The sequence below is a fragment of the Colletotrichum higginsianum genome, assembly GCF_001672515.1.
Source record: "Colletotrichum higginsianum IMI 349063 chromosome 7 map unlocalized unitig_7, whole genome shotgun sequence".
NCBI classification, from domain to species: Eukaryota; Fungi; Ascomycota; class Sordariomycetes; order Glomerellales; family Glomerellaceae; genus Colletotrichum; species Colletotrichum higginsianum.
Window position 1 is genome coordinate 22,534 of NW_017263917.1, and position 15,079 is coordinate 37,612.

At 35.9% G+C, this 15,079-nt stretch overlaps 1 protein-coding gene across 1 annotated transcript; it reads left to right on the top strand.

The window, feature by feature from the left end:
- Nucleotides 1-12,154: 12,154 nt before the first annotated feature.
- CH63R_09699 (uncharacterized protein) lies at nucleotides 12,155-14,135 on the top strand (the record flags this gene model as incomplete). The annotated part of the gene is made up of 2 exons (XM_018304673.1): nucleotides 12,155-12,410; nucleotides 12,496-14,135. 2 exons carry the CDS (start codon nucleotides 12,155-12,157, stop codon nucleotides 14,133-14,135), a joined length of 1,896 nt encoding a protein of 631 aa, XP_018154097.1.
- Between the last annotated feature and the right edge of the window lie 944 nt (nucleotides 14,136-15,079).

Genomic DNA, 15,079 nt, shown 5'->3' on the forward strand with positions numbered 1-15,079 from the left:
CGGTTGGCTGCACTCGCTCTCTTCTCATAGGCCCTGCGACACTTTTTGCGCCCGGGCCCCGCTCCACCTGGCTCTGTCCCGAAAAAACATTTCCCGAAAAAAAGATTTGTATGGGAAAACAAAAAAATCGACTCACGGCCACCAAAACCTTATCCGATCCCGCACGCACAACCCAGGTATGCCCGTCGACCGCCCACGTCGTCGCCGCCAACTGCTTGGTGGCGGCGCCTTGCAGGGTACTTGTTTTTTTGCTTTCCAGGGTACTTGGGGATTCCTTTCCAGGGTACTTGGCCTTTCCAGGGTACTTGGGGATTCCTTTCCAGGGTACTTGGCCTTTCCAGGGTACTTGGGGATTCCTTTCCAGGGTACTTGGGAATTCCCTTCCAGGGTACCTGCGGCTTTAGACCGCTATATCTCTAGCGCTATAGCGCCTACTGCATAGGTCTCTACAGCGCTGTAATCGCTGCGATAAGCCCTATAACCCTAGTATACTACCTAGCCTGCAGGCGCCAACTTTACTGTCTAACCGCCGGTTTTTTGAACTTCCGCAGCGGTTTTCTCAGCCGCTATAGGCTCTACAGCTATAGGGCCTAGTGCACTAGACTCCCCCATAGGCGCTCTATAGCCCTATATTGTTTTCTTATAGCCTAGGCGCTATGGTAGAAAATCCTTTCCAGGGTACTTGGCCTTTCCAGGGTACTTGGGAATTCTAGGGTGCTTGTTTAGTACTTCTTTGTTGTAAGATAGCCTACACATAGAGGCCTCCCTTTTCCCTTTTCTACCTATTTCTATTTTGTATATCTCTACTTTCTATAGTATAGACTTTCTTTGCCTTTATGTGAATGTATTTATTATTCTCTAGACTATACTCTCTCCTTTTTCTACTAGACTTTTAGAATCTTATTTAATACTTTTAAGCTCTTCTTTAATAGTCTTACTTTATTAGATAAACTACTTCTACCTAATTAGCTACTTATCTTTACAAACTAGCTAAAAGTATAATACTACTCTCTTCCTAGAAAAAAAACCTCCCCCCTTAATACTTTAACTTTTACATTGCCTCTAAATAAAATTTCTATTTTTTAGTACCCTATTTTACAATTTTATAATATAGCCCTTAGTATAAGCTGCATTCTATAGTCTAATACCCCCCTACTATAGCCTCTCCTACCTCTATTTTACTTCCCGATAAAATGCATACACTTGGGAATTCCTCTCCAGGGTACTTGGGAATTCCTCTCCAGGGTACTTGGGAATTCCTCTCCAGGGTACTTGGGAATTCCTCTCCAGGGTACTTGGGAATTCCTCTCCAGGGTACTTGGGAATTCCTCTCCAGGGTACTTGGGAATATTAAGATTAGGGTAGGAATATAAAATAGAATATCTTAAATAAGAATAAGATAAAAAGTAGGTAGAAAAATTGTATATTACTTGCATGCATAAGGTCTAAAGTCTAAAGTAAATAGAGGGGGAAATTCCCTCTATTTATAATTCTACCTAAGGGATAAAATCCTAAATTATTAATACATATTATTATATGTAAAAATACACTTATAGTATAGTGTATTTATCTAGTATATAGGGCTGAAGTCCTTAGTATAAAGGGCTAGCCTAGCCTCCTATAATTACTATATTACTTTATGCATAGTTTAGTACCTTCTGTATAATTCTCCTTCTAAGAGTTAATTTCTCCTCTAGTACTAATACTACCCTTTTCTACTTATATTACCTCTACTTTAGTAGTATTAAGTAACTCTTTAAAATATAATTAAGTCTTTTTTACCCTCTAGTACTTACTTAGTACTTTTATTCCTATATAAAGTTTATAGTTCTTAGTCTTAATAATAGTAAGCTTATAGGCTAATTTACTAGTACTTCTAGCTTAAAAGTTAATTACTTTATATATTAGTATTAGTAAGCTACTTTAATATACTTAGATTTTCTTTTTAAGGGAGGAAGTACTTTATATACTCTTTAGTACTATAGTTAGTATTTTACTTATAAAGTAGTTTAGAATAGTAATAAAGAAGAGGGTAATATATAGTTTTAATTAATTTTATATATTGTAGTTTAATTAACTTATATAGAAGGTAGAAGGGTAGAGGAAAGTAGCCTACTTACTATATTAGCCTACTTACTATATAAGTATATTATAGTATTATATAAAAAGAATCTCTATTATTACTTTCTAGTAAGAACTAAATAGAGACCCCTATTATATAATATTTAGAGTATATAGTATATACTAAAGTATAAAAAATAATAATAATAACTTAATACTATATAATATAATATAATTACTATTATAGCTACTTTAGAAGAATTAGAAGTAAGCTAATAGAGTTAAACTTAAGAGAAAGAATTTTACTTACTTATATATAAAGAGATAAGTACTAAAAGTTAAATTCTACTTATTATATAGAGGAAATTAATAAACCTAAAGTATTAGGGTAATTTAATTAATATTAATAAGGAGCTAAATTAAGAGGAGTTAATAATATATATTAAATATATTATTATAGAGATTCTCTATATTAATAGTAAAAGAGATCTATTAAAGACTACTCTATATAAAGACTTTTACTATTAAATATTAATTTAGTAGGACTATATTAGTTAACTCTTTAGAGTAGAGCTTATATAAATTCTTAAATTAAAGGGATTCTACTTTAACTCTATATAGAGCTTAATATAATAAATTATAAATTTAATTTAAGTAATTACTTAGGAGTTTAATACTTAGAATAAGTAACTTACTCCTTATATAATAATTACTCTAGAATGCATTATAATAATTATAAATATACTTATTTAAAACTTTAAACTAATTATTCTTTAGACTATAATTAAACTAGTAATAAACTCTATTAAGTACGTATATAATATATAAATAAATTAAGAATTAATTATTTAAGATTAATAATTAACTATATAAAATATACTACTAGGAATAAAGTTTACTTAAGAGGTTAATAGTTTCCTATAATTTTAAAATTATATAATACTTCTCTATTAAAGAAATAGTATTTATAATCTTCTACTAAAGTATATAATTTAGAATAGACTATATAAATTAAGTATAGTATTTATCTTCTAGAAGGAATAGTAGAAAAATAGAAATTATACTAGTAAATTATACAATATTTTATATAATAAGGCTAAGGTTTTTATTAACTTCTATTAATAACTCTATATTATAGAGAATTAATACTATACTATATTTCTAAATATTCTTAAAAATTGTATAAAAGAATTCTATTTATATTATAGTAGTCTAACTAGAAAGTAGAATAAAATATATAATATACTAAATAAGTATTTTAATATTAATATTAACTATAGCCTCTATTAAGCTAATTAAACTATAATATTCTTTATATAAGTTAAATAGGAGAATTCTAATAAAATACTTATAGAGGTACTTAAAACTCTTCTTAATAAAATACCCCTTATATAATAAGCTCTTAAATTAGAATTCTAGAGGGAAGTTATACTTTATATATAAATTACTTAAGTATACTAAGGAGTACTTAAACTTAAGACTACTCTTAGTAATTTTAAAGTAGATTATATATATAAAGAGTTCTTCTCTAATTTTAGGGCTTCCTTTTAAATTACCCTTAATTAAAAGATAATTTTGCATAATATTTACTTTATAAATAGGAAGTATACCTCTAACTATAAGGTACATTTTAAATAGCTATATAATAAAAGTCCTCCTAAATAACTATTTAATAGAGGGAAAAGCTAATCCTTTATAAAGTAAGAGTCTATTTGTATAAATAATAAGAGATATTTTATCTATAAGAAGGAAGGCTATTAGTCTATAAATTATATAAATAATAAATATAAATATACAAAAGACTAATACTTTTAAGTATATACTATTCTCTACTAGGAGCTATATAATAATTTTATATTATATTTCCTAAATATTAAAGGAGAGAATTCTATTAAAGACTTATATAATAAGAATTAGAATATTAATTTAGGAGATAAGGAAGTATTAATCTTCCTTATATTTTTAGCTTTCTTTTATTATATAATAAGTAAAAATATTTTCTTAACTCTAAAGATATTAAAAGTAAGCTAATTTCTACTATATAACTCTTATAATATAGTATACTAAGGAGAATTATAGACTATAAGTATAATTAAGTTTTTAACTATTAAGAAACCTTAAGTACTAGTATACTTAAGGGAATACTCTTATATAAAGATATTCTAAGTTTTAGAATCTACTTTTATACAATTTAGTACTAATATATTAATTATATTTATAAGGACTATAAATATAGAGAACCCCCTTAGGAGTATAATATACTATATTCTAAATATACTAATACTATTCCTATTTTCCTTATATAATACTAATAGACTTAGAGTATACTTTAATAATATAAATAATATTATAAAATAAAAGAATAGACTACTTATTCTAATAAAATAGAAATAGGGCTACTTATTCTTTAACTTTAATTATATAGAAGTAAGTATATTCTTTACTAAAGGATAACTTTAATACTTTTATAAATAATTTAAATACTCTTATATAAATTACCTTTACTAACTTCTAAAGAATACTAAATATAATAATATTAACTCTACTATTTTAGAAAAAGTTTAGAAGTTCTACTATTATTACTAGTTATATAATTTAGTACTTAGAAGATTTAAATTCTCCCTAAAAGATAAAAGCTACTTTAACTATAAAATAGTTATAAATATTATATAACTAGAGGAGAAAAATGCCCTCTATATTATTAATATAGAGACTAAATTCTAAGGGACTATATTCTTAAAATTCTTATCTGCATAAGATACTTAGAATACTCTTTATAAGTATTAAATTAGTATATATATTAGTCTACTAGACTATATTATATATAATTTAAGTATAAATTTTACTTCTATAGAATTCTAAAATTATACTAAGATTATAAGGATTTTATGTAATAAAATACTAATTAAAATTCATTAAGCTATTAGTAAAGTTAAAAGGGTATATATACCTCTTAAGTGCATATATAATATTCTATACTATAAAATTAAATACAATATAAATAAGGAGATAATTCTCTAAATAGCTATTAAGGCCCTAAATAATACTATTAGTCTATATAGTATTATACTAATTCTCCTTATTTTTAGTATATACTTAAGAATTAATAAGAATTTACTAACGTACACGCATAGCGAGTCGGCCAACATAGCGAGTCGGCCACCTTCCTCTACCTTTCACCCTTTTGTACAAGTTAATTCAACTACAACGTACGAAATCAATTAAAACTACTTATTATCCTCTTCCTCATCACTATCCCAAACTACCTCACAGGTTCGTGCGTTATGTCCAGACTTTCCACAATTGCCACAGCGTCGCGCGCGTGGTTCAGCACCTTCCGTACGACCCTCCTTCTGAGGGTTATTCTCTCCTCCAGCATTAACCACATCCTTTTCTCCCTGTAGTGCCTCTACTTCAGCAGTATTAAGTGACCCTCCAAGACGTAGCCGGGTCTTTTTTGCCCTCCGGCGCTTACTTAATACCTCATTTGCCATACGAAGCCCACGGTTCTCAGCTTCAACAAGAGCCAGTCGGTGGGCTAACTTGCTAATACCTTTTGCCTGTAGGTCAACTACCTCGTACAAAGGTGTTGGTGAGCTACCTTGATGTGCCTGGATCTTCTTTTTAAGGGATGAAGCACTTCGTACGCCCTCTAGTGCTGTGGTTGGTGTCTTTGCGTCCCAGGAGCCTTGGCTGCTTGGCCGTGAGTTTGATGGTGTTGGCGTCTTTGGCTTGAAATCCAAGCGAGAAAGAACCACTTCAGGGTTAAAAGGTACAAGGCCTGCCTGTCTAAAACCAGCTCGTACGTTGTTTTCGCCCATTGAGGCAAAGAATGCTGCTTTAAAGGCAGGAAAGAAGTCATCCTTGGTAATATGCGAAATCTGCATCCGCATCATCTTCTCGATTTCCTTGCCGTACGAGTACTTTAACGGACTAAAGCACCCAACATCAAGAGGCTGGAGCTCGTGCGATGAATGGGGAGGCATGCATAAAGCAATAATGTTCTGTTCCTTGCAGTATTCGTCGAAGTCGGTTGATTTATGGCTGTTGTGACCATCAAGGATCAAGAGGCGATAAGAACCCTTCGTACGGGACTTTGTGCACTGATTAAAGTGCTTTAGCCAATCTAGGCCAATATCATTTGTCGTCCATCCATTTTCGCTTGGATGGATACGCCATGTGGCTGGGAATTGGCCGTTGGTGTACCAGGAGAGGAGGTGATATTTGCCCTTCACGATGACGTACGGAGGCATTGCCCAGCCATCTGCACACACACCCTGAATAACAGAAACCCATTCCCGATTGCCAGGCTGCTTCGTACGAGGCCTTCCCTTACGGTCAGACGTTGTAACAACCTTTGCGTGCGACAGCATTCCCATCAGGAACCCAGTCTCATCAAAATTGTAGATATCGTCATCAAGTATTCCGTACTTTGCAATTGTGTTTCGCACAAGTGCAAACCAGCCTTGTATAATCGTAGGATCCTCAGCTAAGGCCCTCTGATAGTCGATTCGACGTCGAAATCGCATTTTCAATTCGGGGACGCGTCGTACGAAGTTCTCTGCCCATCGGGGTCCCGTACGCGTCCCATCGCGCGCGTTTAGGAGTTGGTCGGCCATTTCTCGTACGTCTTCTTGTCGCGGAGGGAACCCTCGATCGATTAGGTCAATAACTCGTTCAAGAATCACCTCCTCTTCAGTTATAGTCATTTTCATCGAATTCGGTCGTCTTTCGGGTCGTGCGACGCGTCCGGCGCGTCGGTCTTGGAGTGTCGTTCGAGGGACCTCAAAGGTTCTAGCTGCTTTTCGTACGGACATTTTTGGGTCTTTTTCGATAGCCTGGAGAGCAAGGATAATGCGACTTTCAATTGAGGTGGTTTGCATGGTCGTACGTGGAGGAAAGTTGGTGTAAAGGTCAAAGAGGTAGAAAGTAGGAAAAGTGGCCGACTCGCTATGTTGGCCGACTCGCTATGCGGATACGTTACTCTTACTAAATATTATATAAAGAGTAGAAGCTATTTAGAAAGTAATAAAGATACTTTAAAGTATTTAAGTAGAAGTTAAAATTAATTATGTAATTAATATAAGAAATAGTTTTAATATTTAGAAAGTCCTTTTACTCCCTATTTAGAGTAAAGTTCTAATATAGAGAGAGAATAAGGGCTAAATTAGACTATACAAAATGTAAAGTATAAATAAATATATAGTAATAGTTAAAATAGTTAATAGTTTAACTTAGTTTTGTATAATGCATATTAAATTCTACTTTTGTAAAGAACCTTTATAAGTAGAAGTTAACTTAAATATTATATAATTAACTCTTTAGTAATAATTAAGGAAGAGAAGAAGACTAAAGAAAGGCTAGAGACCTACTATATAATAATTACTATATATATATATTATATACTTATTATAGAAAGAAAAAGACTACTATAATTTTACTATTAAACTTAGACTTAATAATATTATTATAGCTCTAAGAGTACTATATAAAGAGTCTAATAGAATTAAGATTAATTCCCTAATTAACTAGGGAGTATTTATTTTTATTCTATACAATTTAGATAAGTATAGTAATATTTATGTATATAGTATACATATAGTATAAGAAATAAAAAATATATTTACTAAATTGTATAAGAAGTTAAAACTTATAATTTAGAGCTATAGGGACTAAGAAAAGGAAGAGCTCCTTACTTAAGTACTAATAATTTAAAGAATAAGCTAATAGTTACTCCTTACTCTTAAACTTACTCTTATATAATACTATAAATATGATAGAGAAATATAAGATATTATATAAGCTTATACTTAAGCTATTAATTAGTTAATTTGTATAATTATTATAAGGCTACTAAAGGAACTTAAGAGCTAATATTCTAAAGAGATACTTCTCTAAATTATAAAATTATTATATAGACTTATAGAATTTAAGCTTTACTAGTATAAGACTTACTTAGAATACTATAAAGTAAATTTAAGTATAAATAAGTTTATATATAATTCTTACTTTCTCTATACTACTAAGGGACTAAATACCTTTAGAATTATAGTAATATAAATAAATAATACTTTAAGTTTTACAATTATACTATTCTTAGAGAAGGAAAAAGCTAAACTACTAAAAAAGGGGCTTTATATAAAGCTAAAGACTATACTATAATAAGACTAGAGAATTAACTTTAATAGAGGATAAATTCAGCTATATAATAACTCTATTACTTTTACTTAAAAGAGTTAAAGTAACTAACTCTAGCTTATTAATATAAATGCATAAAATACTTAATAGTAATATATTTTATAGAGAGTAAGAGGAGTATACTTTATATTTATTTACTAATTAGAAGCCTTATACAACTTATTTATTACTACTTAAATAAAGTAACTAAAAGTAAAAAATATTAAAGCCCTAAATATATAACTTAAGTAGTAAATTAATAATTTAAATTAAAGTCTTACCTTTATTCTACTAAATCTTTTATATATAAAGATATATATTTTTATAAATAAATCTTTTGCAAATAATACTAATCTTTCTTTATAATTTAAATTTGTAATTATACTTATAGAGAAAACTACTTATATAACTACTAACTTTAAATTTTAGAGGAATATTATATACTAGAGTTTAATAAAGTGCAAAAGGGTTACTAGAAGTATTCTTATAAATAAATTATATAAAATAACTACTAGCTTTAATAGTAGTATTTCCCTTAGTATAATACTAAATTAAATTCTTTATATACTCTAGACTTTAAGAATTCTAATTATAATTTATTTAGACTTATAATTCCTATATAAGTACCTTATACAACTAAGTACTATAGATAAAAAGAGACTTATAATTAATATTATAAGCTTATAGGAGTTATATAAAAAGAAAGAGATTTTAGAAGTAAGATAAATTAATAGTAAAAATAACTCTATAAATACTCTTACTAAGAAAATACTAAATATAATAAGAATTTTTATTTAAATTCTTATTATTATTATTATTATTATTATTATATAAGCCTTAACTATAATACTAATAATAAACTCTATATAATTACTATATATACTTAGTATAAGTACTATTCTAGTATATAGTAATATAAGTATAAGTATAGAATTAAAGAATACTAGTACTATAGTTATACTTCTAGAGGTAAGTATTAATAGCCTAATTGCAACTCTAAATTAGAATTATATAAAAGTATTCCTCCTAATAGATAATCTTAGTAAGGAGAAAAGAGATATTCTTACTAGCTAGAAGATAAATTTTAATATTATAAAATAGTTTATAAGCTACTTTATACTCCTCCTCCTATATTAAAATTAGTCTTATATAAATTAGTAATTATAAAGTAGTAATTATAAAGAAAGAAGATTATATATATATATTAATAGAGAGTATAATAAAGAAAGTATAATTATAAGCTATTAAAGTAAGTAAAGTAATTTAGTAAGTACTTTTAGTATTTATATAAATAGTAATAGTATTTATAGGGGTAATTTAACTTCTAGTAGGAATAAGAAATATAATTGCAATTATATTAGGAAGCCTCTAATGTACAAAAAGATTAGTAGAAGAGTAGAAGTAGAAGAGGACTATAAAAGTATATAAATTACTTAAGTTTTTAGTTTCCTACTTTTTCTCCTTATTAGAAAGCTTAAATTTTATAGTATCTCTATTAATAAAGAAATTAAGAGCTTTATATATTTAATTTACTTTATTTATTTATTTTATTAATAGAAGTTTATTTTTATATAATAAAGAGATTTAGTGCAAATTATATAGAAGAAAAGAGAAGAAGAAAAATAGGAGGAAGAAAAAGGAGGAAGAAAAGGTAATAGGCTACTTTACTAAGTAGAGTAAGTAAATAAGGTAAAGTTGTAAAGTAAAATTAGAAGGTAAATACTGCTTATATATAATTTATTTACTTAACTAAATAGAAAGGAAGAACTATATAAAAAAGAAGGAAGAACTATAAGTATTATTAATAATTCTTATAATTTAAATTTATTATATAATAATTAGTAGTTTAATCTACTGAATTAGTATATAAAGTTATTAATAGAATAATTAGTATAATTTAATTAATTATATTAAAGGAATTGTATAGTTAAATTATAAAATAAAAGTTATAAGTATAAGAATAATATAATTATATAATTGTATAATACTTATAAATTTAGAGTAGAGTGTATAGACTAAATTGTGTAGTACTTACTTATATATAGGGGAATTGTTACTTAGCTCAACTTAAATAACTTAAGGCTAAATAAGATAGTATATCTATCTTGTACAACCCTAATCTTATAGTTAGGAAGGATAATTACAGATATTATTCTTTAGTTTACCTTATATTTTAAGTACCTGCATATATATATAAAGCTTATTTAATAATTATAAATTATTATGTATAAAAATATACTTATAATATAGTATATTTATCTAGTATAAAGAGTTAAAGTCCTTAGTATAAAGGGCTAGCTTAGAGTACTTTACTAGTCTTTATATAGACTAGTATGTCTGTAAATCCTTATATATAAAGTATACAGATAAATTATACACTAATCTATAGCTAAAATTATAAAAATTCTAAATATAAAAACTATTTACTTATATCTCTTTTAGTTATAGAGATATATGCAATTAAGTATATAGGTATTCTTATTAATAAGCTTCTTTATTCTTAGTCTAATTAATAGCCTAAGTTATTAGTAAAAGAAATACCTTTTTAATTATAAGCTTACTAGTAGTTACTATATACTATAATACTTAGTATTTAAGTAAACTATAATTTATAGAAAGTTAGGAATAACTTCTAAAAGTAATAATAGAGGTATAAAATGCAGGCTTAATCTACTATTAGATAGCTTTAGGAATCCTTTTTTAAAAATATACTAAATTGCCTATAAAATTAAAATAGCTAAATTTAACCCCTTCTATATTAATACTATATATACTATCTGCAAGCCTAACTAGAGTAAAAATATTAATCTCTACAGCCTTAAGTATTACTTCTATTACTATAAATAAATAAGCCTAATTAAAGTGCATTATATCCCCTACTATATAGCTATTTTTATTACTTAATTCTAATACTACTTTCTTAAGGCTTAGAAGAAAAAGGCTAATAATATTAAGAAATTCTTTAATAAAATAGCTAGTAAGCTCTTAATAGGGTAAAACTAAGCTAAAATTAATTAACTCTTTAAAATAAAGTATACTAGGTTCCTTAAGGAGCTGTAGAGGTTAGTAGTCTTAGTAGAAAAGTAAAATAGGCAGAAGTAGGTAGTAGGGATGTAAAAGGTAGCATATTGCACAACTAGCTTATAAATTACACTTTATTTCACACGGAGTTATTACAGTTACCCTTGCTAATCTAACAACTACAACAAGGATGGCAGCCAAACTGCAGGTCTTAGGGGATGACAGCGGGCCTAACGGCAACGAGCACGGCGTGCATAGGGTCGTTCTCGTCCGCGACGCCATCGCCACGTTCGAGAGGGGCGGGTACAACGGCAAGACAGTACATGCTGTCCACTTGGCCAGTCTAGAGGGGGAGTTTGCTGAAGTCGTGAGTGCCGACAGCGTTCTAACGATGCTGGGCCAGGGTCCAAGTTCTTAATGCGAAGATGCGATATGTGCATGTTAGAGCGGTGATAGTGAACAGATATACATGGAGGAAGGGGGAGATGGGCTTTTGAGGAGTGGACTTGATGAGAAAAGCAAGGAAAATTGTCCGATAGGGGCGTCACAACGGCAAAGCATAATGGAAAAATATCTCATGAATGACATATCTTTGGGCTTTCTGTCCGGCGGGCCCATCCCTCCACCCCCCGCCGGACGACCGGCCCCACCATCCCGAAGGGTCTTATCGATAGTCGGGGGTGGATCCGGGGTGAACGGCGGTGAAGCCCGGCAGAACCTTTGCGACTCGGACGGAATCGTTGCATTTGCAGCTTTTCAAATACATGAACAAGAACAAGAATACAGGTACAACAACAACTTCCAGACTCGCAATTGCCAACGACCCACACCCTAAACCCAACATAGCATAACTCTTATGTTTGGTCTCCGCCATGCGTGGGAAAGGCCTCTCCCCATGCGCCGTCTCCTGACGCGGACGATGGCGAAGAAGGCACCGACCGCAACGAGGATCAGCAGGGCAATCCTCAAGACGTCGACAGAAACGGCAAAGGAACTCGCCGCGACGGGCGTATGGCGGACATCGGGAGATACGTTGAAGCTGTCAAAAGCCGAAAAGGCTCTGAAGGAAAAGGGGGCGACAAAGGGGAAAAAGCCCAAGAAGCCCGTCGGCGACAAGGCGCGCGTCAACGTTGTCAGCGAGAAGCTGTGCGGTACGCATACAACAGACTTCCCTCCCCGGGGAGGGGGGGTCCCCTCTTTTGTAGATTCTTGGAAACTAACTTCTGTCTCGACCAGATGACATTATCAAGTACGTCGGCCCGTCGCTCGAACGGCACCGCGGCTGCGACCTCATCGACATCAACCCGGGCGTCGGCCTCTGGAGCCGCCAGCTGCACGACTTCCTCGAACCGCGGTCGCACACCCTCATGGAGCCCGACGCCGATCTCTACGCGCCCTTCCTCCAGCCCCTCCTCGACCGGCCGAACACGCAGCTGCTGAAGCAGTCGGGCATCGTGTGGAAGGAGCTCAGCGACGTGCTGGAGCGGCTCGAGGGCCAGACCCAGGCGGCTCAGCCGAGCGGGCCCGCCGCCGCGCCGGAGCGCAACGACACGCTGCTCGTGACGGCGAACCTGTCGTACCACCCGAAGAAGCGGTATCGCCTGTTCGAATCGGTGACGCAGCTCGTCATGTACCAGCTGCTCAACAGCATCCGCACCAGCTCGCTGTTCCAGCGGTACGGCCTCGTGCGCATGCTCGTCTGGGTGGGCCCCGAGGAGCCGCGCAGGCTGCTGCCCAGGAACATGCAGGAGAGGAGGAAGATGGGCATCGAGGGCGAGCTCTCGTGCGAGTGGATCACCGAGGTCGCCAGCAGGGACGCCAAGGTGGAGAGCAACGAGTCGGCCTGGTTCGTGCGTGACCGGTGGATCGAGTTGGACGCCGCCAGGGCCGTGGCGGAGCGGATGGAGGAGGCGGGCCCGACGATCCCCGAGGGGCGGGAGCACGAGCTCAGGCGGCTGCTCCGGGAGGAGCAGCAGCGGCACGACGCGGTTCGCGTAAAGGCGCCCCAGGCGGGCGTGCAGCCGCCGATGATCGTGCGGCCGTTCCTCGCAGAGCTCGACGCGCTCGAAAAGGGGCTGCAGGAGGGCAAGTTCGTGCCGCCGGACTCGTCCATGAAGACCAGAGCGTCCAAGGAGTGGAACCGGCTCATGGTGCTCCGGCACCAGAAGGACCAGCTGGCGCAGGGGTCCACGACGTACCTGAGGCTCTTGACGGAGCTGCGGAGGATCGGGGAGCTGCGGCAGTCGGGCGCGCTCAAGGACGGCGAGCTCGAGGCGAGCATCTCGGAGTGGAACGAGGAGGTCGGGGCGCTCGGCAAGAACCACTTGAGCGACTTCCGGATCGTCCGCGACAACCTGCACCTGTTCCTGCAGGACCCGCCGGCGCTGCACTGGGACCGGCGGGCGTACGACCCGCTGGCGGTGCGGGCGGACGAGTTCTTCCCCAACGTCGAGTGCACGCTGCTCGACATCCAGCCCAAGCCGATCCACCCGCTGCTGCGGCAGAAGGGGCCCGGCACGTCGCGGGCGGGCGACATCTTCGAGCTGCTGCTGCAATCTATGCTCATGTCGGGCATGGACCCGGTCAGCAAGGCGGTGGCGCGCATCTGGCCCGGGGCGGTGGAGTGGATCCTGCCGCGGTGCCCGAGCCTGCGGGACCCGAAAGGGGGCGGGATGCCGGGGGAGGGGCACAGTGAGCTGACCGTGCGGCTGCTCAACGAGAGGCAGTGGATGGAGCTGCTCGAGGCCTTCATGTCGTGGCCGTTCCGGCCGTCGTACGAGGAGCTGATTGGGCGGATAGCGGAAGACGTCGAGTATGCCGATGACGAGAACACCGGGGCCGGCAGCAGCTTCTCGGCCGACTCGATGTTGTCGTAAGGGCCATGACTGTATATGTATGGGGTGTATGTTTAAGTGTATGTGTACATGTGTATGTGCGTGTATGCGGTTGTGTGTATATGTAAATATGTAAGATTACGTGTTGGTATTACAGTACGAATACATAGTAAGAGATGCCCTCAAGGGGGCGTGTACAAAGGGAGAGTAGTTTGTGGCATGCCGCATTCCATGGCGGAGGCCGGGCGGGGTTCGACGGTGAGCCAGTCCAAGTCGGGACGTGGAAGATGAGGGCAACCTCGTTTCCGGGCGGGCGACCGTTTGCTGAAGGAGAGGCGGTGTCATCATGCGTGGTCTTTCATGTGTTATCCGTACATGTGGTGTGTCCGTCTGCGGGGACCCGACGGCCCCTTGGCTCCCCGGCCTTGAGTCTGGCCGCCTTGGACAGTGTACGGCGCGGTGTCGCATGCGGTTAGCGGCCACGACGGGAAGAGGGCGTGAGTAAGCCGGCTGAGGGGGGTGGGAGAGGAAGCGAGAAAAGAGGGGACGCATCTACGGTATGCACGCATCTAATCAGATTGATGCGCGCCGAAATCAGGGTCCCGGGGGGTCTCGTCCCAGTGAGTACACCCACATCCCAGAGGAGGCTGTAGAGCTGTTCCAGAGATGGTTGATCGACGGCGAGACCGGGGATGGCTGGATGGGACGGAGAAAAGAGCAGACGCCGAGCTGCGTCGGATCTACACTTCACTACACACACAGAAACACAAGGAAAGCAACGGGCGGATAGACGGCGATGACGACACCGTCACGGGGCACAGGCAGGGGGGCACAGACAGGGACAGAGGAGACGTGCATGTCAATGTCAATCTGGGGCAATCGCAATTTGGGGCGAGGAAACAGATTGACGAGGTGCCCGCGCAGACAAATGGGGAATCTGAGGGGGGGGCGATGGGTTGTTTGGTTGTCGCAGGCTTCTGTAGCAT